General features: G+C 45.6%; 1 protein-coding gene across 1 annotated transcript in view; it reads left to right on the top strand.

Moving 5' to 3' along the window:
* The window catches only part of STAB2 (stabilin 2), a 134,188-nt gene that overhangs the window by 91,356 nt on the left and 17,795 nt on the right, over positions 1-25,037 (top strand). Inside the window, 20 exon segments of the mRNA XM_032493456.1 lie at positions 49-94; positions 968-1,044; positions 2,275-2,400; positions 4,306-4,379; positions 6,794-6,865; positions 9,796-9,915; positions 10,853-10,900; positions 11,721-11,804; positions 13,072-13,218; positions 13,995-14,135; positions 15,200-15,259; positions 16,231-16,389; positions 16,391-16,408; positions 17,008-17,097; positions 17,842-17,988; positions 19,312-19,368; positions 20,467-20,593; positions 21,940-22,089; positions 23,802-23,860; positions 23,862-23,907. Of these exon segments, the coding sequence (XP_032349347.1) occupies positions 49-94; positions 968-1,044; positions 2,275-2,400; positions 4,306-4,379; positions 6,794-6,865; positions 9,796-9,915; positions 10,853-10,900; positions 11,721-11,804; positions 13,072-13,218; positions 13,995-14,135; positions 15,200-15,259; positions 16,231-16,389; positions 16,391-16,408; positions 17,008-17,097; positions 17,842-17,988; positions 19,312-19,368; positions 20,467-20,593; positions 21,940-22,089; positions 23,802-23,860; positions 23,862-23,907 (1,848 nt within the window).

Genomic DNA, 25,037 nt, shown 5'->3' with positions numbered 1-25,037 from the left:
GGGGTTTAGTAAAGGAGGGCTGACACACTACCTGGTTCTCTTTCTCAGAGATCACAAAAGACGACTGCAAGGGGACCTGCCACACCAGCGCCAAGTAGGTACCTTCTGGGCCCCCTTTGGGGGTGATGCAAAGGGGATTTTTTCCTGAGTGTCCACTCAGGCCCTGTCCTTAAGGGAGTTGTTTCCTGAGACCATTTCTGAGGATTTATGGTATATTTAAGTACGAAATGAATAATAAGGCCACTGTCAGCTTGCTAGATCCAGGCTTTTGAGCAAGTTGCCACCTGAATTGCCTGGCATGTTGGCCAAGTACCAATTGTTACTCAAGCTCAAGCCAGAAGGACTCTCTCACAGAAGCACAGGGAGCCCAGTGGGCCTTAATTTTATCAAACCTTACTCGTGATTCACAGCCTAGCCTTATTTCTTTATACTTCAACTGCGTACTCCTGACTCCCAGAGAGGCTTAGTGGACTAATTAATTATGAGCCCAGCAGCTGGAGTTAGACCTGAATTCAGATCAGCCTCTGTTATGTCCATAGACTGCATGACCTTGAGTCAAGTATTTAATGCCTCTAAGCCTTGGCTGCTTCATCTGTAAAATGGGAATAATGATAATACCTACTTGTTAGGGCTATGGGGTATTGTGTGGGTTACATGAAGGAATGTGTGAAGCACAGCTCAGAGCACATAGGAAGCTCTCTAAAGATGGGTAACTACTGTCCTTACACTTGGGCAGGTGCCCACCTACAAACACACGCTCTGCATTTTGCCTGATCGATGACTGCAGCTTTAGCTGCCCTTGGCGGGGCTGTGCTAGGTATAGATTCTCCTCCTAAGCCTTCAGTGAGACCTGTGAGTGCGTCCCAGGGGCAGGAGCTGGGATGCTGGGGATGATGGGGTATTGTGAGCCCCATGGTGGGGTGGGGTGCATTTTTGTACAAACACCACCTGCCCTTTATCATTGCAGCTGCCTTCTCAATCCGGATGGCACAACCTCATGTAAATGCGCAGCAGGGTTCCAAGGGAACGGGACAGTCTGCACAGGCAAGTGAAGAAGGAATTTGCTGGGAGAAGTGTAGCGTGAGCTGTTGAGAGATCTGTGCTCCTGCAGGCTGCATGGGCAGCTGCTGCCAACAGTTGATACGAAACTGGATGTAGCAGGGCAGCTGCTGGTCTTTCCATTGTTTGGGTCAGCTTTTATTTCTTTCAACGTTTGTAGTTTCCAGATTGTAAGTTTTATACTTTGTTAAATGTATTCCACAGCATTTTATTCTTTTTGATGCTATTGCACTGGGAATTGTTTTCTTAATTTCATTTTCAGTTTGCTTGTTGCTGCTGTATAGAAATACAATTGATTTTTGTCTGTTGATCCTAAATCTTGCAACCTTGTTGAACTTGTGTATTAGTTCTAATTGTTTTTAGTGGATTCCTCAGGATTTTCCATGGCAAGATCATATCGTCTGCAAATAGAAATTGTTTTACTTCTTTTTCAACCTGGATGCCTTTTATCTCTTTCTTGCCTAATTGCCCTGGCCAGAACCTTTAGTGCAGTGTAGAACAGAAGTGGCAAGAGCAGGCATCCTTGTCTTATTCTTGATCCTGGGAGAAAGCATTTGGTCTTTCACCATTAAGTATGATTTTAGCTGTGGATTTTTCACAAATGTCCTTTATCAGGTGAAGGAAGTTCCCTTCTACTCCTAGTCTGTTGAGTGTTCTTATGATTAATGGTCTTGAACTTTGTCAAATGCTTTTGCTCCCTCTATAGAGATGATTATGTTTTTGTCTCTAATTCTGTTGATTTACTATATTACATTAATGATTTGGGGATATTAAATCACCTTGTGTTCCTGATAAATCCCACTTGGTTATGGTGTATAATCCTATTTATATATTGCTTAGTTTGATTTGCAAGTATTTTCTTGAGCATTTTGCATCTATATCCATAAAGGATATTAGTCTGTAGTTTGCTTGTAATGGCTTTGTCTGGTTTTGGTATCAGGATAATATTGGTCTCAGAATAAACTGGGAAATCTTCCCTTCTCTTCCACTTGTTAGAAGAGTTAGTGAAATTTTGGTATTTATTCTTCGTTAAGTATTTGGTATAATTCACCAATGGAGACATCTGGTGCTTTGCATTCTTTTGAATTGTCCATATTTAATCCAATCCCTGCCATTTTGAAATATCTTCCATTTCTCAATGATTCAAGTAAAAATGCATCAATTTTTCCCCCTCTTCCCCCATCCTGTGCTCTGAATCATCTCTCTCTTCTGTAGCGATCAATGCCTGTGAGATCAGCAATGGAGGCTGCTCTGCCAAGGCTGTCTGTAAAAGAACCACCCCAGGAAGACGGGTGTGTGTGTGCAAGGCAGGCTATGCCGGCGATGGCATCGTGTGCCGAGGTAAGGACCATCCCTCACCCGTCAAGAGCCGTGATTTAAGAGTAGGAGCCCTGTTAAATGATCCTAATACTTGGGCGCTTATTATTAGGACATGTCACTGCTGGGATCATTGTCTGGGTGCGAAGGTTGGAAGGTGTGGAAATGTGATGTGTGATGGTGTGTGATATCCAAAAATCACTTTGAAAGGAAAGAAAGGGGAAACTTTTTCCAATTAATTACGGTGGTGACTGAACTTCTAAGTATTTATTTAGTTCTTCTTTTATACAAGTAGCACATTTTCACTAGAAAAATTACAGAATACATATATACTGGGGAGGGGGGTTCTGGAAATACCACTCACCTATTGTTTTATCTCATTTTGCTATATATACATACGTATTTTTTTTAAACAAAAAATTGTATCTCATGCTGCGTAGTGTTTACTGTGCTTAGCAACATAAAAGAACAACTCTACCTAAAAACGTGTACTTCCAGATCATGATTTTAATGGCTATATACTGTTCTAATGTAAAGATATGCCATAGTAAGTTATCTGAATTATAACTTTCTGGTTGTGAAAAAAAATTTACACAGATGTGCAAGAATAGTACAAAAAAAGACCACTTGCTCTTCACCCAGATTCCCTTACTGTTAACTTTTTGCCTCATTTGCTTTTATCATTTTCTGTCTTTAATATGTATATATACACACATTTTTCCTAACTATTTGGGAGTAAGCCATACATATATATGTGTGTGTATGTGTGTGTGTGTGTGTGTATCTCACATTCCCTTTATCCTTAAGTACTTGAGTGTATTTGAGAATAAGGATAGATTCTTACATAACCACAGCACAGTTATCAACTTCAGGAAATTTATTATTGGTATAATAGTTTTATCTAATTACCATTTGCATTCTAATTTTGTCAGTTGACCCAATAATGTCCTTTTTTGACAGTTTTTCCTCCAGTGCAGGATCCAGTTTGGGGCTGGCTGTTGCATTTAGATGCCATGCCTCTTTAGTTTCCCTAAATCTGGGGTGGTTCCTCAGCCTTATTTTGTCCTTTATGATGCTGATGTCTTAGAATAGTATAGTCCACACCCCAATTTGTTTTTATTGAAGCACAGTCAGTTGCGATGTGTCAGTTTCTGGTGCACAGCACAGTGTCTCAATCATGAATATACATACATATTTTCATTTTCATATTCTTCGCCCCAATTTTTTTTGATAGCATGTCCTTCATTCTGAGTTTGTCTGATGTTTTTTTTTTCATGATTACACCCAGATTTTGCATTCCAAGTCACATGAATGATACTGCACCCTTCCCAGGCTGTCACACTGGAGGCTCGGGATTTCCAGGTGCCTCCGTGTGTAGTGTGAAGTTTGACCATTGGTCAAGGTGCTGTCTGATTTCTCCACTGTACAGTTACTTTTTTCCTTTTAGCTACTAATAAAGAGTCAGCCAGGAGGCACTTTAATAGCAAGCCAACATCCTGCTCCTCATCAAAATATCCTCTTAAATTTAGTATCTACTGATGAATCTTCTCTGAACCAATTACATTGTGATGTTACAAATGCTTTTTTTTTAATTCCTACATATCTTCATTCATAGCATGTTGGATTGGACTCCAAAATTCTATTCAAGTCCTTAACTGCAAAAACGTATTTTCATTCAGTAGAGGGACAGAGTCAAGCCCGCAGACATGCTTCTGCTGACACAGTCTTGTCCCAGATGAGTCGATTTTGAGAAACCATATCTGGTACCCACCTGTCAGGTTATTTCTGCTTCAGAGTTGTCAGAAAACTGAATCACACCTGACATCTGCTCCCCTCGGTCAGTTAGCCATCCTGGCTGGTCCCTCAAGATGTCTTTATTTGAAAATGAGGTTTGGTTCTCATGCCACGTGTTGGCTTTTTGTTTTAAAGAGATCAACCCATGTTTGGAGAACAATGGTGGTTGTCACAAGTACGCAGAGTGCACGCAGACGGGACCCAACCAGGTGAGCTCTGCCTCCCCGGGGACCTCAGCTTTCCTAAGAGCAAATTCCTGGGTGTTTAGACCCAGGCCTGAGGGAGAGGAGCTGAGAACAGACCTCTAGGGAACACCAGCATGAAATCAATACATTAGAGGAAATTATGGAAGAATTCCCCTAGAGGCTATTCTTTGGGAATGAAGAGAAATGGCAGGAAGGGGAGGCAGGGGGTAGATGGGGGTGCGGGACAAAAGGTTCTTAGGAGAAGGGACTTCCCTAGAGTGAGGAGAAGTGGGCATCTGCAAATACCACATGGTTCTAGAAGCCCCGAGGCCTCCAGCAATATCTCGTTCCTTTCAGCTTTCTGATGCCCAGAATCTTACAATTTTTCTTTGGCTTGAGGCTCTGAAATGTGTGCAGCACAGCAGCAGATAATGTTTTTTAAGCTGCTGTCATATATTCCCTTGTTGTGGAAAAACGTGTTACAGCTCAGTTGTGACAGCAACCTGGATCCAGGTGAGAAGACCAAGCAGCACTCGGATAGTTGGAGAACTCAGGTTTATTACTCCAGCAGGCCCAAAGGAGTTAACACTCCAAGCTCTGGACTCTGTCTGTAGGTCTACACAGGCCTTTATAGGCTGCCAGTTTTACACTTTGCAACATCATATGCAAATAAAGTATAACAAGTTGACCAATCAGGAACAAGCTTTGTAGAAATAGACCAATCAGGAGTGAGAGAAATAACTAATCAGGAGTGAGCTCCATGCAAATACAGTACTACAAATGGACCAATCATAAGTTAGGGAAGTGGACCAATCCGAAGTGAGAGTAATAACCAATCAGGAGTGAAGGAAATAACCAATCAGAAGTGAGCTCAGGGAGCCAATAGAATTTTAGGGGTAAGCAAGCTGTTTCAGAGGGGAAAAGTGAGATAGAGCCTCTGGGCCAGGGAACCGGATGGTGCGGGCAGGAGAGTAGTGGCTCTGCTTGGGGGCCCTGCCGGTTTTTTTATGGGGCTTCCCGCCTCACCCTAACTGTGGCCCTTGCAGCGCCTCCCTGGGGAGCATGTCTGGGGAGGTGGGAGACACGTGAGGGCTTCAGCACAAGGGAGGGAGAGCTCGAGGGGTGAAAAGACTCAGGTGGGGAAGCTGGAGGCTCAGGGACCCAGGCTTTGCCTCCCTCACTCTCTGTCATGTTGTGAACAAGCAGGAAATTACAAACATCAGAAACTGGGTGATGATGTAAAGCTCCCAGTGAATGTTCTGTTGACTTTGTTGAGCCATTCGGAGACCTCAGTGCCAGGTCTCTGGACAGCAAGTACCTAAGGAGTGCTCCCCCCCCCCCAAAAAAATGTGTTTTGAAATAATTGTCTCTATGTGTTTACAGACACAGTCATGGGGAAAACCAGAACAGTTGATGTTGGGCTAACTTATACAGATTTGGGGGTTCAGGAGAGTCCTTACTGCAAAGTGCATATGCAGTGGGGGAAACCTGTAAGCTTTCTGGTGCTCAGAGCCTCTAGATTTGGAAGGCAGTGGGTTGGAGTCAATCTCTGAGACAGGACCTTAACCCAGAAAGGACAGCTAGTGGGTGTCCTGTGGGCGACTTGGTAAAGGGTTGAGCAGATATCTGGACCCATAACGAAGGGAGAGGAAGTGGAAACCTGTCGCTTGGCCCTGGCTGACCCTGCCCTGCCCACAAGCTCAGGTTCTTACAGGTAGACATCAGAGCAGAGCCACGGCTTCTGTGTAGGGGGCTTTGGTGTGGGTTAGAAAAACCGCCCCTTGGGTGGACACATCAGGAGCAGGTGCCCCTTATCTGGGCACCTGGCTTGGTGACTAGAGCATAGCTGGGTTTCAGCCCTGCTCATCCTCACGCCCAGGTGGTCCTGAGTAGAGTGCATGTGATGCAGGGGTGAACTAGACAGTCCCCAGCTTCTTCCAGACAGTGTTCCCTCCTTCAACGTGAAGCCCCCCCACTCACTTTCTCAGCCAAACAGTGGGTTTTTTGATTGTTTTCATGGCTGATTCAGCTCCAAAGCCGCCTCCTAGCTTCTCAGAGCACTGGGGCCTCTGGGCTGAGCACAGGCGGAGTGGGAGTGGACCATGGCTTAGCTTCCTTGCACCTGGACCTTTACCAACCAAAGAGAGAAAAGAGGTGGGTGCACAAGAAGGCAAGGGACCAAATAAGGTGACCAAGTTAAAAAATAAAATTAAGTCCCTTGGCAGCAAATGTGGGGTGTGTAGGTGAACCCAGTGCGAGTGTAAAGCGGGCCTAATGTGCTAAAATAAGATAACGATTCTCAGTTCTAGAGCAGGTATTACCAATACCAAATAGAGGACCTTCTAACATGAGTTACAGAGTTACCATTGTAGAATTCCAGCAGGAGAGCCAGCAGAATGTATCTGTGAAATGACTCATTTTCCTCTCCTCCTGGACAGGCCGTCTGTAACTGTTTATTGAAATACACTGGAGACGGGAAGGTCTGCACACTCATCGACGTCTGCTTAACTGTGAGTGCTCCCTTCACCGCGTCTAGCGTGTGGGGTGTTGAGGTGGCCTCTGGCAGAGCTGCTTCTGGGCCACTTCTCCCTCACATCCCAGTTGCAATGTTGGAGAAACTCCAGTCTCTGCCTTCAGGTGGCCCTCACCTCTGTGTCTGTCTTCTCTTCTAGTGAGTACATTTACCAACCTAAGTTCCCCCAGGTTAGCCTAGGATGATCTCATCTTGAGATCCTTAATTGCATCAGCAAAGACTCTTTCTCTAAACAAGGTGACATTCACAGATACCAGGGCTTATGACTTGGACCTTTAGGGGCTGGGTGGGCACAATTCTACCTACCACAGACCAGGAGGAGTTCAGGTCCCTGACCAAGACCACAGCTCAAGCACACGGTGTGGCCCACATCTGTCTGACTCAGAGGCTGGGCCCTTGACCACTTCTTGTGGTGCTGGTTCCTCCCACAAGGCACTGGTCCCCAGCAGAGGCCGTGTCCACACACCTTCCTTCCTTGTTCATGTCACTGCCCGCCCCGAGCCTCCTGCTGTGAGTACAAAGACGACACAGACACCCCAGAAGTAAAGCCCTTCCTCTTCAAGTGAGGTCCCTACCATCCCCCGTGTTGTCTCCCAGGTTTCTCAGGGGAATGTATCCCGTGTGACATGTCTGTGTAGGAAGAACGAGGAAGAAGCTACAGGGCAGGGAGCTGTGGTGGAGAGCTGAGGAGAGAGGTGAAGGTGGGAAGCATCTTCTCCAGAGAGAAATGAAATGTCCTGGAAGAGTAGAGAAGCGTTGATGTTTGTGTGCAGAACTTTGAAGGGGTCCAGACAGCACACAATCATGAATTTCTCCAGCAATGCTCCGCCGGTCAGGGTGAGCCCAGGGGCTGCAGAGTCTAGCCCAGGTGGGCTGAGGGGAGAAAGGAGCGAGGTGGGGTTTGCAGTGTGCTGCCCGCTGTCTGGGCTGTGCTGAGACAGAGGGCAAGGAGGTGAGCAGGACTGTGGGTGAGAAAGGAGGAGGTGGCCCAGAGGGAGGGGAGGTCCCTGCAGGTCAAAGGAGATTGGAGCCACAGTGTTATAAAAGGTGAGTGGAAAGGATAGAAATTGGTGGTCAGAGAGAGCAGGAGGCTTGAAATAGAGCTTTCAGGAGCAGTCCACTTTAATGTGGAACCAAGTCAAGGATGGGTAAGGAGGTGATGACAGGGATAGAGCAGGGGTAGGTTGGCAGGGAATAGGGGCAGGTGCAGAAGACGTCAGAGACAGAGATGTTGGTGCCACCAAGGATGACAACAGGCATGGAGAGAAAGCCAGTGATCCAGGCGCACTGCGCAGACAGAGGAAGAGGAATGGGAGCGTATAGATTCCACGTGCTCTGAGGGAGCTGGCATTTGTAGAAGACGAGGGAATAGAAGTGGTTGGAAGGGACGATGTGCAGTAAGAAAGATGCTATCCCAGCCCCAGCCACGAAGTGCAGGGTAAGGGAGGAAGAGCTTCGCTTGAGGGGCGTAGGGGAGCAGCAGTTTGCAGCAGATGGGCACCTCTTAAGTAAGAGGCAAAGAGGGCTTTCTGGGGACAGGAGGAGACAGTGGGAGTTTGCTACCTGTGAGTCTCAGAAGGCACAAGGTAGGGCCTGTGAGGGCAGGAAGGGTGGGATATGAGGTCAGATCAAAAGTGTATAGAGCAACATGCTGGGGAGAGTCCGAGCAGTGGGAGGGAACCCTGGCCGCCTGAACCCCCGCTTTGACTGAGATGAACTGGACGGTGGGACAGAGGGGATTCATCCTGATGGTCTTAGAGCAGGCTGGGCATCGAGACAGTAAAATCTAGGGTATTTAGCTGCAACATCCAGGGCCCCTAGGAGATGGTTAATGGTTGTGCAGGACTCAGCTTTTTTGCACAGCTAACTGAGCTGCGTCAGCTTGAGGCAGGAATCTGGTGCAGTAAGTCTCTCCTGGGCCGAAATACCATGTTCCATCAATACTTTTGGAGTTGGGGCTGGGAAGGAGGGGAGACTGTACAACTGGCCTTTAAGACTGCTGACCTCCTTCTCTGCTCAACCCCACTGGATTCCTTTTTCCTGAGCTTTATATCCTTTCCCCACTCAGGAACTTGGCTTAGGCTACAGAGCCCTTCTCGGTGTTCTGGTGGGTGTTGGCTTTGAACTATACTTTGCTTTGTTTATATTTTAGGGCTCTGCTCCATCTCCCACAGTTTATAAACTTTCTGCAGATGGTAACAAAGTTCTGCTTTATACTGACTGCCTTCTAGATGATGACTGTTGCCTTTGCTATGTTGGGATTAGAGTTTAGCCTAAAGCTGGGAAATGTCCAACGAGATTGGTGCCTTACTAGCTAACTCCCAGGTGCCAAGACATTCCCCATTTGGCAGCTCTGGGCTGATCTGTATGGGGCTGGAGATCTTCTGGGATGGACCTGCCATCTCAGGATACGGGCATACCTTGGAGATATTGTAGGTTTGGTTCCAGACCATTGAAATAAAGCGAGTATCGCAGTAAAACAAGTCACAAGAATTTTTTGGTTTCCCAGTGCATATAAAAGTTATGTTTACACTATATTGTGGTCTATTAAGTGTACAATAACATAATGTCTTAAAAACATATATACCTTAATTTAAAAAATACTTTATTGCTAAAAAAAAATTGCTAACCATCATCGGACAATGCAGGGTTGCCACAAACTTCCAATTTATAAAAAAACACAATATCTGCACAGCGCAGTGAAATGAGGTATGCCCGTGTAAGGCTGAGTGAGTCAGATGGCCCTTACAATTGTAAGGAATTGGGGAAGGGCAAATAATGCAAACCAGCCAAGCAGAGAGTGAGACCAAAAGTAAACTTCAGTACAGAATTGCTTTGTGAACATTGGCAGAGCTGGAAACGAACTGGTCTGACTCCTACCCCCCCACTCCTTGGGAATTTTACCAGAAAAACGGCGGCTGTAGTGAATTTGCTGTCTGCAGTCACACTGGACAAGGCGAAAGGACGTGTACTTGCAAACCCAACTACGTCGGGGATGGGTTTACCTGCCGTGGCAACATTCATCAGGTAACGCGAGGCATTTTTCAGTAAAGTAAACTCCACTTTCCTCCCTGTGCAGAATCCAGGAAGCTAAGGAATGTGCAAGAGTTCTCTTATGCACAGAACTCTAGAAAAATGCGAAAGACTGCTTTCATATAAATCAGCAACGAAAAGAAATGTTATCTACCCATGGGAATTCACTTGACCTGGAACGCAGTGATTCCAATCAACAGTTCTAGAGTCAGAAACATCGGGGTTTGAATTCAGGTGTGCCAATTAGTAATGTGACTTTGGGCAGATTACATCACCTCTTGGTGCATCAGTTTTCCAGCCTGTAAAAGAAAATAATAATGGTACCAACCCCAGCAGGTTGTTATAAGGTTTAAATGAGATGATGTGTCTCAGGCACAGAGCACACAGAAACTCGGAGGCATTATCATGATGTGGATTGTTGTTGGAGTGTGTGTTTGCATGACTGCCCATGAGAATCTGTACTGGACGTAGAGGATGAGGCATCGTGATACTTGTTGATTTCTCCTATTAGAAAGTGAACATTGTGTTATTTGGTTTAAAGAAGAACTTAGAGCATACTGGCTGATCAAATACTCTTGTTACTAGAGAAACTAAATCTACCATAAACTTGTAACTGATAATTGATTTTTTTTTTTAATATTTGAACTACTAAAAATTCTCTTAAAGCTCAGGTGCTTCTGGAAATGGCTGAACCTTTCTGTGGTAAATCAGATGGTGACTCCAGCAAGGTTTTGGAACTCACAGTATGTCCCTGTAGTCATTCTGAACATCAGTTTTAAGCCTATAAATGGGGCTTGAAATTAGCCCAGATTTCCAGCTGAAATCATGGTAGATACTCTAGATCTTAGAGACATCTTCATGCGGTAACCCTGCATTGTTCTTGTGTATAATTCCCAGGCATTAAGTGAACCTTCCCTGTCTTTGTTTCCAGGAGCTTCCCAAGAACCCAAAAACGTCACAATATTATTTCCAGTTGCTGGTAAGAATGTGTGTGTCTGTCTAGCTAGAAGAGTTGGGTCTCAAGCCAGATAGGAGATAAATCTGTAACCCCCGGAGTAGGTGAGGGTAGAAGACAGCCTGGGAGCCTTGATTTCTGAAACAGTCTCTGTGTTGGTCATTTGTGCACATCTCAGGCCTCAGGTAAGCAGCATAGCAGAGTGGCATAAATGCTGCTCTGTTCTGCTGTACACGTGAGAATGTAGTATATGAAACACTGCTTTCAGACAGTGGACGCAAGAAGCATTACTGGGGCCATCGGCTAACTCTTTGGGTGAACATATTAAGTTGGATCTTTCTGCACCTCATACATCTGAATAAGTTCCAGAGATGATACTGAAGAATAAAAAAGTCCAGAAGAATAAAATCATAAACTCTAGAAGGAAATATAAGTAACCGTAGGCTCTTAGCATTGGCAAGAAGACAATTGGAACAGTTAAGTAAATCATCTTATTACTTGTATTTGTATTATTGTCCCAATCATGTAAAACCCATAGTATGTGGAAGAGACACTGGAAAAAAATTTATCTGGAAATAATGGGTTTCTCTGAGGTGTGGGTTATTTTCTTTATGCTGTATTTTTAAATCTTTAATACAGTCAGCATAATGTTATTTTTATAACCAGATAAAAATAAACATTATTTCAATGACAAAAAATCTGAATGAATTTGAATCTGACTAAATAAACCCAGATGTCCCTATCCGGTTTTCACTCCCTCTGCCACTATGTGCTCTCTCTGCTGTTTGTTTGAGCCCCTGCCTGTATTAAGTATGTCAATCTGACCCTCCCCCTCTTTCCACAGGAGCATTCTGTACAAGACCTGATTGGCCCAGGCCCTTTCACTGTTCTTGCACCTTTATCTGCAGCCTTTGATGAGGAACCCAGGGTAAGCATGAAGTGAGAGGCATGTGGAAGAGGTTTGGGACTGGAACACAGTCTTTGGGCATCACCCTGAACCAGCACTAGAGACGTTTCTGGGCAGAAGATTTAGGATCAGTTGGAGCAGACCAGCAATGGAAGGGGCTGCCTCTCAGCATAGGAACCTCTGTCAGGGGAAGCGAATTAGTGGGTTTGGGGTAACCACTGGCCAGAGACTTTCTAAAGGACATTCCTGAATAGGGTAGGAGGTTGGAAAAGAACAACAATTCTTAAAATAATTCTAGCATCATGTAGACCCCACTCCCCGAAAAAGGAATGAAGAGGAATATTGGATTAACAGTATATGAATAGGTTCTTTTCATGCAGGACTTATCAGAGCCTTTACCATCTAACATTCACTCCGACTCTTCATGCTGGATTATTCATTAATATATAATAATGTAGCAAACATTTATTGAATGTGCCAGACATTGTTTCTAGTGCCTGGCTTAGATTAACTCGTTTAGTCTTCATGACAACCCTGTGAGCTGAATGCTATTATCATCCCCATTTTACAGTTGAAGACGTTAAGAAAAGTAACTTCCCCCAGGTCACATGACTTGCAAAATGTGGAGCAAGGACTCAAACATGACTCCAGAACCTGTATTCCTAACCACTGCACATGCTGCTTCTCTCTACATTTATTTTGGACACTAGTAAAGCAGGAACACAAAAATTTTTGAAAAACTTTGACATCTGATGTTTTTTAAAAAGCATCAAAAGAGTTATCATGAAATATTGATAACTTTGTGGGCTTTCTTATGACACTGACTTTGTGGTTAATGTTTTTGTTTTGACCTACAAGTGAAGAAGCATGGTGGTCTCTTCCATACTAAAGTTATAAATCAGCCCAGGCACCCCTGCAAGAGAGGGGCATACTGTGCGGTGTCATCCAGCATTTTGCACAAGAAAACACTTTTTTCAAGTAGCAGCTCGCAGGACTTGGGTGGGGTCCTTGACATGTGTGCTGTGAAATGCTGGACCAGAGGGACTCCAGGTTCCTTCCATGCTGAGATCCTACAGTGGAAGCAGAAGAGGAGCTATAACCACTTTCTCCCTCTTGCCTATACAGTCTCCATCCTGTGTCCCTGACTCCAAGCCAACCCTGACTGCCTGCTCCCCAGGGTCTGGGTGGGGACAGACGTGCGGGAGGGAGTCTGGAGGAGGGGACAGCAAAAGGAAAAGTTGGAGCAGAAGGCTTCTGGCTCTGGGTACAACCCTCTGACCTATTACAGGTTAAAGCCTGGGACGAACAGGGGCTAATGGCCCAGGTTCTTCGGTATCATGTAATTGCCTGCCACCAGCTGCTTCTGGAAAACCTGAAACTGACCCCAAATGCTACTTCTCTCCAAGGGGAGTCAATTGCTATCTCTGTCTCTCAGGTAAGAGAGGCCACTTCAGACTCCCCTCTTCCTTAGAGTGATAATAATGATAACGACTAATGCATGTGGAGGGATTTCTCTGTGCCGGGTACTAGCCTAAGTATCTGATGTGCACTAACTGATTCAATCCTCAAAATAATCCCATAATATACTGTTATTTTTCTCCAATTTGCAAATTAGGAAACTGCGCTCAGAGAGGTTTAGTAACTTGTCCACGGTCGCACAGCAAGTAAATATTAGAGCTCAAATTTTGAAACTCAGGGGGCAAAGCAGCTGCAGGTGGTCAGCAGAACAGCAGCATTGGTCAGAAGCTGAAGGGGGATGAAAGTTTTTGATCAAAGCCACTTGATCATGCTCATCTCCCTCCCCACAAAGAGAAACCAATGGTGTCTGTAGAATTCATTGCATAGGGGAAATACATGCAGTGGGGTCAAAAAGCAGAGGGGTGGTGGGTGGTGTGGAGAACACATGTGAAAAAGAAGCCAATTTGGATCTGCTTGCTGTTTCATTTTTGAGAATCATGGTGAAATGACTGTTTTGGTTGATTATTTGCTATTAACTTCTCCGTGAAAATGACATTCTTTTCTGTTTTCTTTTTATAATCATCATTAAAAATGTGCTCAAGTAACTTGGATCTTCAGAATTTGCCCACAGCTCCACTTAAACATTTACCCTCATGATGATTTAACATGACGGCAGGGCATTCTGAAGGAAGTGATTTTTGTGTCTATTTCTCTTTGTGCTTATTTCTTTTTTCCTTTTTTGGTTAATTTCAGGACACAGTGTTTATAAATAACAAAGCTAAGATCATATCCAGTGACATCATCAGTACCAACGGAATCATCCACATCATAGACAAACTGCTGTCTCCCCAAAACTTGCTTATCACCCCTAAAGATGCTTCTGGAAGGATTCTGGTGGGTACTCACTGTTAGACTCAGCACAGAGTGACTCATAGTACCCATAACTGATTATCTCAATTCTGATTCTGAGGCATTGTTCCAAGACATTTTAATTTTACTGCTTCAGTCTCAAGCTACTATTAAAAGCTTAGTGAATGTTATTCTTAGTAAGAAGTAAGTAGGTAAAAGTCTATTTTAAATAGTCAAGTGGATTTTTATAAGTTTTTCTTCAGTGTCCACAAAGGCAGGTGGTCTTGGATAGATTTGGAAGGTGCAGAAATTACATAGATGGATGATAGATAGATAGGAAGGGAGGAAGAAAGATCTGATGGATAGATTGATGATAGATGATGGATAGATAGACAGGTGATAGATAAATGATAGATAGACAATTATCACTAAAACTAAATCGGGGGTAAAACACCTCAATTGACAGAAAAGACAGTTTCAACTTTGTTGTTATTTATTAGCATTGGGTTCTTAGCTGGAGACAACAGAATCCACTCTATCTCACTTAAAGAAAAAGGAGTTTAAGATATTATGTATATCACCAAATCTCTTGGAAAGCTAGAGAGCCTAATTCAGATTCTGCACAGCTGGGAATAAAATAAAGCAGCCTGGGGATACCCGCAAAGGAAGGACCCCTGACTTCACCACAGGGCTGCTCTGTGCCAGCTCTGCCAGTGCTGCCTGTCTCCATCACCTAGGACATCAGGGTCTGGACACCAGATGTCTCCACCCTTGTGCTTGTCAGGAGATCTGATATCCCTGCTGGCAGCCACTGCCACCTCATGTTGTTTCTTTCCACCAGTGTCTTGCACAAGCCCTTCTGCTTGGGGGATCCCATATCGCATATGGGGCTCTAGCTGCAGGGCAGTCTGGGAAAATGCAGAGTTTAGCCACCCAACTTCTGTAAAGCAGAAAGACTCGGGTACAAGGGAACTGGGGTGGGTTCTGACAAGCCAGTCTACAGCACCTGCCACGTTATCTTCCTCTCATTTGAGTGACCAAGCTTCTGTGAAAGTGCTTTGTGGGCTGTATAAGGAACAGCTTCATTCCTATTCTTATTATCTTTGCAGCAAAATCTTACGACAGTGGCAATAAACCATGGCTACATCAAATTTAGCAACTTAATACAGGTAAAAACCTAGAAGAAACGTTGCTTCAGGGGAATGTATATCTCAAGGGTTATAACCTACCTAAAGAGGCTTATTTTTTGACAGGTTTTTTGTTTGTTGTGTGGTTTTGTTTGTTTCACTAGCCAGCTGTTGTGGGATCTTTAAGGAAGTCCTAACTTTCTGGATAACAGTCATTCTCTGCCTCTCCGTTCCCAAAATCTTGCATGGCTTATTCCTTGGCTGAGTTAGGAATTGAAGTATTTGAGGCCAGAGCTAGGGAAAGGAATTAGTATGTGCCAGTTCCTGAACTAGGTGCTTCATACCTGGAATTATCACCCCCACAACAGAGATGGGGTAGCCAAAAGGCAGACCTGGGGAATCTCTGCCCATGAGACAGGCAGAAATTGTACCTAAAATCACATCCTTCTTGCTTCAGAGACAGCTCCCACAAATTGAGTAGAGAAACTTCCTGTTAAAACAGAGATTCCAGAGGAGAATCAGGGAGGAGCAGGGTCCTCCAAGGCCCCCCTCTCCTCCATGTATCACAAGCAGTAGGGAAATTTTCTTAGGAAAATTACAAGAAAAAAATGTATATGATGCACCCAGGCTGTAGAAAGTTCTCAAAATGATTCTTCCCCATTCATCTGGCTTTTTTTTTTTTACGTCTTTGTGATCTCAAAATCTTCTAAATATACAGGAGTATCTTAATATTGTATAGGTTTCACTTTTTAAATGAAATATGAAAAAAAAGATGCCAAGTGGGCCTTCCAGAAATTAAAATACTTGCTTTCTGAGAAAATGAGGATCAGAACGGCTGGAGTGTGATGAGCCTCGAGTTTCGAGCTGTGTCACCCTTGAACCAGCCAGAGTCCCAGTGAGCCCTGGGGTGGGCCTGGAGGGGACCCCTGACTGGCTGGTGTTGGTCCTCCGAGAGACTCTGTACCTCTTGGCTGGACTGTACCTGTGCATGTGACCGGTTCCCTGCATTTCAGGACACGGGCTTGCTGAGCGTTATCACTGACCCAATCCACACTCCAGTCACTCTCTTCTGGCCTAGCGACCAAGCCCTCCAAGCCCTACCTCCTGAACAACAGGCTTTCCTGTTCAACGAGGACAACAAGGACAAGTTGAAGGAGTATTTGAAGTTCCACTGTGATTCGAGATTCCAAGGTATTTTGTTTTCGCACAAACGTGAGATGCAGGGATGCCCCGGGGTGATGGTATCCAGGAATTGTCGGTGTGTCTCCACCTCCCAGCACCAAGGAGGCCTGACCATCCCTGTCCCGCTGTGCCCTCCTCTGACTGGCTGTGGTGAACTGGCCCCTGCAGCTTAGCATATCTGGTTCTGTTTCTCCCACCTGCCATCGGTTTTTTTTCTTGGTTTTGTCCTAACTTTAACCGACACCCAAGAGCATTCTTCCCCTCTTTTTACTTAGAAGGGATACAGTCCAGCCCATAACAGCACCCTATGCCATTTCCCACGGGCTGCATACACCAACACAGCATCCTCCATGGACTGCCAAGTATAGATGGGTACGGACGGGTGATTGACACCAGCTGGAAGAGACTTTCCCCACAGAAAAAACTTCCACTTTCCTAGAGACCCCATGGTTATTCTTCCTTTTGATTACATCTACTGTCATTTTAAAGCTGGAATTAATAGGACTCTTAGAGGAACTTGTATCTGGATTTGGTTTGATGGCAGAGCGCCTTTGGGCCCTTCTTCAGCCCAGACTTGGGGTATTCATGTGGCGCCATCACTCCTACAGATTTTGGCCGTGGATCTCCCCAGATCTGCTACCTGGAAGACCCTGCAAGGCTCTGAGCTGAGTGTGAAGTGTGGAGCTGGCAGTGACATCGTGAGTGTTGTCACCACGTGGGGGTTGGGAGCATATTAACGCACTCCCCAGCCACTGCCCCTTCAAGGAGATGTTCAGTTTTTTCCACATTGAGGAGAAGCTCTTTTCTCTCATTGCCTTCATCGCTATTTCCCCTGAGTAAGTGGATATGAAAAGCCTGATAAATCCTGGCTAGCCCAAACCCTTACCAGGTATCAGCCCCATTGCACTTGTGGAGAGCAGCTTTGGATTGATTTTTTTAGAACTTATTTTCCAGTGTGAGACCCTTACCTGAAGCAAGAAAGTACACTGTCATTCCTTTCCCTTCCTTCCCAGCCCCACTGCAGCCTCACCTCCAGCCCTCTCTCAGCAGTCAGAGCCAGCTCTGGGCTATACCCACCTAGATCAACCCACAGAGAGAAAGTTTGTGATTTTCACCTTCCTTGGCTAGTTCCTGAACAACATTACCTTCCTGTAATTCCATGTGATGAATGGGTCTGATGGGATAATAGTAGCTACATCCTGGGGTTGTTGTGAGGATTAAAAGAATTTGCGCAGATAAAGCACGTAGGACATTACTTGGCACATAATACATACTGAGTGTTTGAGATATCAATATAGACATTGATATCGATATTTATCAGTTCTTTCTGACTAGCAGGTGCTGGTCACATTACATGACCTGGAAAAAGGAGTCTGAGGATTGCTGACTGTTCTCTCCCTCCCTCTCTCTCTGTCTTCCTCCCATTCCCCCTTCTCTCACAGGGCGAGCTCTTCCTGAATGGCCAAACTTGTAGAATTGTGCAGCGGGAGCTTTTATTTGACCTGGGTGTGGCCTATGGCATCGACTGTCTTCTAATTGATCCCACCCTGGGGGGCCGCTGTGACGCTTTTACAGCTTTCGATGTCTCGGTCAGTCTTAAAAATGCTACTCTAGTAAGAGAACCTTGGGCCAGTGAACAGCCCTCATGATCCAGCGTGGACCCTACTGTGAAGCCACTGAGGACTGGTCCTCAGTGAACACAGGACCCGAGCGATCAGAGAACCACAGGACAGCATTCTTTGGGTTCAGAATCAACAGGCATCTACTTCATCCTAGACAAGCCTCACACTATCTCATTTATCCACCCCTTCCCCAATCCATTCATTCCCTCGCGATTAAGGAAACAGTTGATGGAGACAATCTATGTGCCAGCTTTCTGCCAGTCACTTTTAAACCCATCTGTCCATTCAGTCACTCGTTTATTCATTCAACAAACATTTTTTGAGCTTCTGACAGATTAAACTGTTTGAAACTGCCATTTTGACAGGGTATAACTATAAAAATAGCAGTTTCATATGGTTCAATCTAATATATGTCACCCATACCTCCAGTCATGTGCTCACTCATTAATACTTGTTGCACTTCTGTCCTGGGGCCTGCACAATGTGAGGCTTTTGCACATTTCACACTCATTCCTCCATCCAGTACCACTTACTGAGTATGACCTTTGAGCCTGCTATTTGGCTCAATGCTCACATTACCCTTACAATTATCTGATAATAGAAGTAGCTATCATCAACTCTATTATGTAGATTTGGAAACTTGAGTCTCAAAGAGGTGAAGTGACTTACTCAGCAAAGTCTGTCACCAGTTGATTTTAGTACCTGGCAACTTATAGGCATTCACTAAACATCCCAAATTATTAGGATGCCAGTCAGCCAAAGTAGGAGGTGAAAAAACAGTTGTTCTTTCTGCTGCAGAGGTCGTGGCCTTCTTAACTTCCAAAGTACATATACACACATTTTTTCCAGTTGAGCGTTTTCCCTCACCAATCCCCTGAAGATCAAACCGCACCGAGAATTACCATCCCTATTTTATAGATCAGAAAACTGAGAATCAAAGAATGTGATTGGCTAAATTATCACAGTGGATATGTAACAGAACTGAACGTGCACCCACGTTTCCCATGACCACCGCATCATGTGCCTGTGTGACCCTGTCCTGCTCCACCTCCATCTAACAGGGAAATTTTCATCTCAGAGAACTAACCCCAGGAGTTGAGGTACAAGACAGACCTTTGGAATTCTCCATGGCAAAATTGCAGGTGTTTGCTTTTATGTTCCTGATTGTGGCCAGAATCTTAATCAAGATTAATTAAGTTTGAGATCAGCTAATCAAGGCATTAACCAGGGTCATTTTCTTGTGTTTCTTAATACTCTTGACTTACAAGTGCTTCTTTTCTTGCGTACTAGGGGAATTGTGGGAGCTGTGTCAATACGCCCAGCTGCCCCACGTGGACCAAACCAAAGGTAATTATGCACACAGTGATAATGTTTGGAGAGCGGTAGGTTTGTTTCCCTATCAGACCCCAGTCTTCTGTTCGGGGTGAGTATGTATGCATAAGCGTGCATCTGTGGGTATGTTATAACTCTGTGTAACCGTAATTTATGTCTGTCTGTCAACAATCAGGCCAAGGGGTTGAGATGAACATTCTTATCCCAGGCAACCTGTCAACCCACTATCCGTCTTCTAGGAACAGTCTAGAAAATCATGGGATTATGGGCCTAGACAGGGTGGCAAAGAAAATTATAATTATAAAAAATAATAGTTGCATTTTGTTGGCTGCTATGTCCCTGGCTCTGTGCTGGACCCTTTATTTATACATTATCCCTATTCCTCATTATAATACTCATAGGAAGCTATATTACCTCCACTTATGAAAAATGAGTCTCAGAGAGGGTAGGCAGGCAGCCCAAGGCCACACAGCTAGTAAGAAGCAAAGCTAAGATTACAGCCCAAAATGCAACATAAGAGTGATGGTTTAGCCAATGAAATTTGGAGTCCAAGGATATGGGGTCAAATTCTAATGGGTGATCTTTGGCAAGTTACTTAACCTATACGTTTTTGCCTCCATAAAATGGAGCTAATAACAATTCTGTTTGTGGTAATTAGAAAAAGTAAGTTTTAAAATGTGGGTATTTATTCCAAAGCCAGTTTCTTTCTGCTCTACTCTACTAGTAACCCCTCTAACAAAACAGAACAAAATGTAACTCTGTACCTTCTCCTCTGATGATCTTGGCACCTTGCCACAGAACCCTCCCCTGACAGAAAGCTGCTTCTTCCCCACCTCCTCCCCAGGCAGCCAGACCTTTTGCAAACAGCTCTAAGGGTCAGAAAGTCCTTCCTCTTAAGACTGGAGAGAAATCTTTCTGTTGACCAGCTCTGCCCCCTGCCCCATTCATTTGCCACCCTACGCCCCTAAGAATTCCCCATCCAGGGGTCATGGCCCTTGAGTCCCACTTTCGACTTGGGCAGTACCCGAGATCCTCCACTGGAGGCAGACTAGAGCCCACGAGCCCAAGTATGGGTGGTGGAAGGCAGAGGGATGATTTGATCTCTTCCTTTAGGGCAAGAAGCAGAAGTGTCTGTACGACTTGCCCTACAGGAGGAACCTGGAAGGCTGCAAGCAGCAGTGCACCCTGGTGATACAGCTCCCCAAGTGCTGCAAGGGCTACTTCTGGCCAGACTGTCAGGGTGAGGGCACCTCTTACTGCCTCGCAATTCTGAAAGGATTGTACAATCACTGTGGAGCATCTAGAAGTATTGAAAGTATAAAGTGTGTGTGTGTGTGTGTGTGTGTGTGTGTGGTTGGGGAGGGGAAGGCGGTACATCGTGCCTAATGACTCCGGTTGTGTAGTTTCTTTCTCCTTTTTTTTCATTACCATGTTTTGTTTTTTACAGAGTTGATTCTATCGTGCAAAGATTGTAAATTGTGTACCATGCTTTTGTGCTTAACAATATAGCATTAGACTTTTCCCTATAGTGCTAAAAACACCATATTTCCCTGCTGATGCCAGTCCATGACAGTGCTAAGCACTCTAGTTTAAATGCATCTAATTGAATTCTGCCTTGGCAGGTGCTATACCAATATGATATGTGTGAGCCTTTATTTCCTGGGGGGAGAGGGGACCTGCTATAGGATGTGTAACATCACCTTCCCTCCCTTCAGAGGAGGGCTCCTGAAACCCCTGGTTCTTGACACAACTTCTAGCCAATAATGCAGCAGCAACAGCATCACAGATACCGTGGCACTTCCCGTCTGCCATGCATTAAGCAAGCACATTTACTGAGTGCTACTTCGCATGTATGGTAATACATTTAAACCTCAAAACAACCCCTAAGAAGTAGTTCCATTGTCATGCCCATTTCACAGGTAAGGAAATGGAGGCACAGACTGGATAAGAAGCAAAGCCCAAGGTCTCACATTGTGTCTCCAGAAGCCATGGTTTTAAGTACCATGCATACTTCATCACAGTCCAGCTGAGAAAAATCTGGGCTGGGAGTCCGTACAATCACTCAGCCTCCATTCCACTCCTTATCACTAAAGGGTAGACCATTCACAAGTCAGTGCCATCCCTTGTATTTGTTTGGTTTAGTGCTTCATACTCTCAAACGCTCTGTTACAGTACTTCATTTGATCCTCATAGTCACAATGTGGTACAGGCCCACTGGGCACCAGGTCCTCCCCCTCCCCCCCCTCCCCCCCCTCCTCCCCCCCTCCTCCCCGAGAACTGAAGATCAGAGCAAGTTGCTCAGCCCAGGTCAACACAAATCCAGGTCTCCTGACCCCTAAGTACAATGCACAGTGCAGTGTAACGCCCTGACAATCCTATCAGATACGTCTACATTCACTTCCCATAGGCCAGTGGCTTGCCCTAAACATCCAGTGACACTATGTGGGTGTGTCCCCAGGGCCACGGGCCCCTGGGCTAATGGAGTGGAAACCCACAGCTGCGGACGGGCTAGCAGCATGTTCACAAAGGTGCTGAGCTGCTCTGGGTCTGGGGAGACTTGAGTCGCTGCTGTTTTATCTCTTCCAGCCTGCCCTGGAGGACCAGATACCCCGTGTAATAACCGGGGTGTCTGCCTCGATTACTACTCAGCCACGGGACAGTGTAAATGCAACAACGGCTTCAACGGGACAGCGTGTGAGCTGTGTTGGCCAGGGAGATTCGGGCCTGATTGTCAGCGTACGTGGCACCCACTCCCCTGTGCTTTTGCCCGTCATTCGGCTTGTGTGCTCCCTGTCCTCATCCACACCATCTGCCTGACCTGGAAGCATCCTTCCCCTTTTTCCTGGCCACCCACCTCCCATCTGCCTGCCCTCACATGCTTGTTTCCTCTTTGGATATACTCCCAGTTTCCATCCACTGAAAGAGCTTCATCTCTAGAAGTGAAACTCACATCCCTGGCAGCCACTAAGGTAAGCTGTGGCCGGCCAACACTCACTCATTCAGTTGTTCAGCTACCATGTATATACCGAGTCCTTACTAACAGTGATAGCTAACGTGTATGGAGTGCCTACTATGTGCCAGGCAGGTATGTTGTACCATTTAATCCTCACAAGAACCCTTTGAGGTAGGGACTGTTATCATCCCCACTTAGCAAATGAGGAAACTGAGGCTCTAAGAGGCTAAGTGACTTGCTCAAAAGCCAGGAACTATTCTAAGTGATAGGGATACAGTGTGGGGAGGGAGGCAAAATCCCTGCTCTCAAGAAGTGTACATTCAAAGGGAGGAAACAAAAATGACATAAACAAAAATAGACATAAAGGTACAAAGAAAAAGCAGCAGGTGAAAGGGAACAGGAAGGAAAGGAGGCACTGTTCTAGAAGCCATCTCACGAAATATTTGAGTAGAGACCTCACAGAGGTGAGGGGGCTGGGCAAGGGGATATCAGCATCTCTGTCCAGTCGAATTTCAGTGATGCTGGAAATGTGCTATAATTCTGCCATCAGGAATGGTAGCCACTAGCCACATGTGGATGTTGAGTACTCAAAATCTATGACTAAGGAACTGATTTTTTAAAATTAGTTTACTTTTAAATAGCCACGTGTGGTGCGAACCTGCTCTACTGGACAGTGCAGACTAGAGGACTGGCTTTCCTGGAAGAGAGATGTGCAAGTGCAGAGGCCCTGAGGCAGGAGTGGGTTTGGCAGGCAAGGAACAACAAAGATGGCTGAGCAGAGTGAGCAAAGAGGAAGAGAGGGAGGAAATGAAATCTGCAGGTCACTAGAGGCCAGATAACACATGAGCTTCTTGGCAGAGACAAGTCTTCCAGCATCTAGTCTAAGTGTGATGGCAGCCAGTGGAGGATTGTGAATGGAGCGGTGTCCTGAGGAGATTAGAAAGGACCACCCCAGCTGCCTTGTGGGGGGTACACTGTGGGGCAGCACAAGCAGAAGCAGCGGCAACTTTGGGGTGAGAGTTGGGGTGCCTTGGGCCAGGGTGTTGGTGCTGGAGGTGGCAAGCGGCGTGAGGGTTGGTACACGTCTTGAAGGTTTTACTGTTAAATAGATTTCTCTGTTAGGAGACTTGGATAAGGATTCCCTCCCCCTTTTATTCTAGTACATACTCCATGACACCCTCTGCTCCTGTGTTACAACACGCAGCGTATTTATAATATTCTATTGCCAGTTACTCCTAGGCTGTAAGCTCCACGAGAAAAGGCACCTGGGTCTAAAGTTTCCCCTGTAATCTCGTTGCCTAGTAGTGCCTGCATCATGATAGCCACTGAGTATGTTATTTTTTTTAAAGAATAATGAATAATGAATGAATGAATGAGTGACTGTCACATCAGCATAGTGCCTCCCATGCTGGCAACGCAGCCAGTGGGTGTCCAGTGAGCTGACTGATTGGATTTCAGTCCCTGATCTCTGATCACACTCCAACTTGCTTTCCAGCCTGTGGCTGCTCGGACCACGGACACTGCGATGACGGGATCACGGGCTCCGGGCAGTGCAGTCTGTGAATTGGGGTGGACGGGCCGCCTCTGTGACAAGCAGACAGGTCTGTCGTGGGAGTAGGTCAGTCACCGGCAACCCCGTGCTACCACAGACCCTGCCAGGAGCACCCAACTGGGGGTGGGGGGTCTGAGCAACACCTGGAAAAAACCAACAAAGCAGAGGTTCCCTTTTCCATAAGGAAAATACAACGCCCCAGGCCCCAGGAGGACTGGTGACTTGAAGGAAACTTGATGAAAAGATTTAACTCAAGCTCATGAAACCAGCACACAATCCTATCAATCATGGAAAGTCCCACCTCAAGCAGAGGATACAGGATTGGGCAGGAATGATCTCCGGGGATCATGGTCATGGTCCGGGCCCAGATGTGTGCAGACACGGAGGTGGAGGGTTTCACAGAAAACGCACAGTTCTGTGGAGTCCAGGGTCTGAACTCTGACTCCGCTCCTTACTAGACAAACGCCCTCAGCTGAGCCACCCTCCTGAGTCCTGATGCGCTCGTCCCTGAAAAGAGCCTTTGCTCTGTTTGTAGGAGAGGATTGTTATGAGGGTTGGGGTCATATTTTTGAAGCGCCCAGCACTCAGTAGCTGCCATTGTCAATCATCCATCCACTGTCGTCGTCATGACCTTGATCCTCGTGGAGATGTCAGTTTTCTGAGGCCTCCCTAAAACCCCAAGCCCTATGTTCCTGTCAAAGGTCTGAGGTGTGAAGGATGAATTAGCCCATGTGCATCACTGTGACTTCATCTTCCCCGAGGGCAGAAGGGCAGGACCAAGCTCTTCCTCTGGGCGTCAGCAACCTGATGTTCCAGAATTCCATCAGTCCCCTAACTTCAGTTCTTCCTCCTCCTCACCCCGCCCCTCCCCCCCACCCCATGGCTTCATGCTGCCTCTTGATAACTGCAGTCCCTTCCAATCACCAAAGCTCCAGACTTCTCCCACGCTTAGCAGAGTCCTCAGAAGGCCGTGGAATTTCTCCTCCAATTTAATTAACCACCTCCTTCTGGAACCCCATATTCTTTGGTCAAAGAGCTAATCTGCCAGATTCAGCCTTGCTAGCAAATTTTGAGGTATAAAGTTTTAATTGGTTCCCCTAAAGGTAACATTATTCACATTTTAATCTGGATAATGTTCCAGAGAGAGTGTCTAGATACAAAGGAATGATTCTGGAATCT

The sequence above is a fragment of the Camelus ferus genome, chromosome 12 (genome assembly GCF_009834535.1).
Source record: "Camelus ferus isolate YT-003-E chromosome 12, BCGSAC_Cfer_1.0, whole genome shotgun sequence".
Taxonomy (NCBI): Eukaryota; Metazoa; Chordata; class Mammalia; order Artiodactyla; family Camelidae; genus Camelus; species Camelus ferus.
Note: the sequence above shows the minus strand (reverse complement) of the source record. Positions and strands in the feature narration are given on the sequence as shown.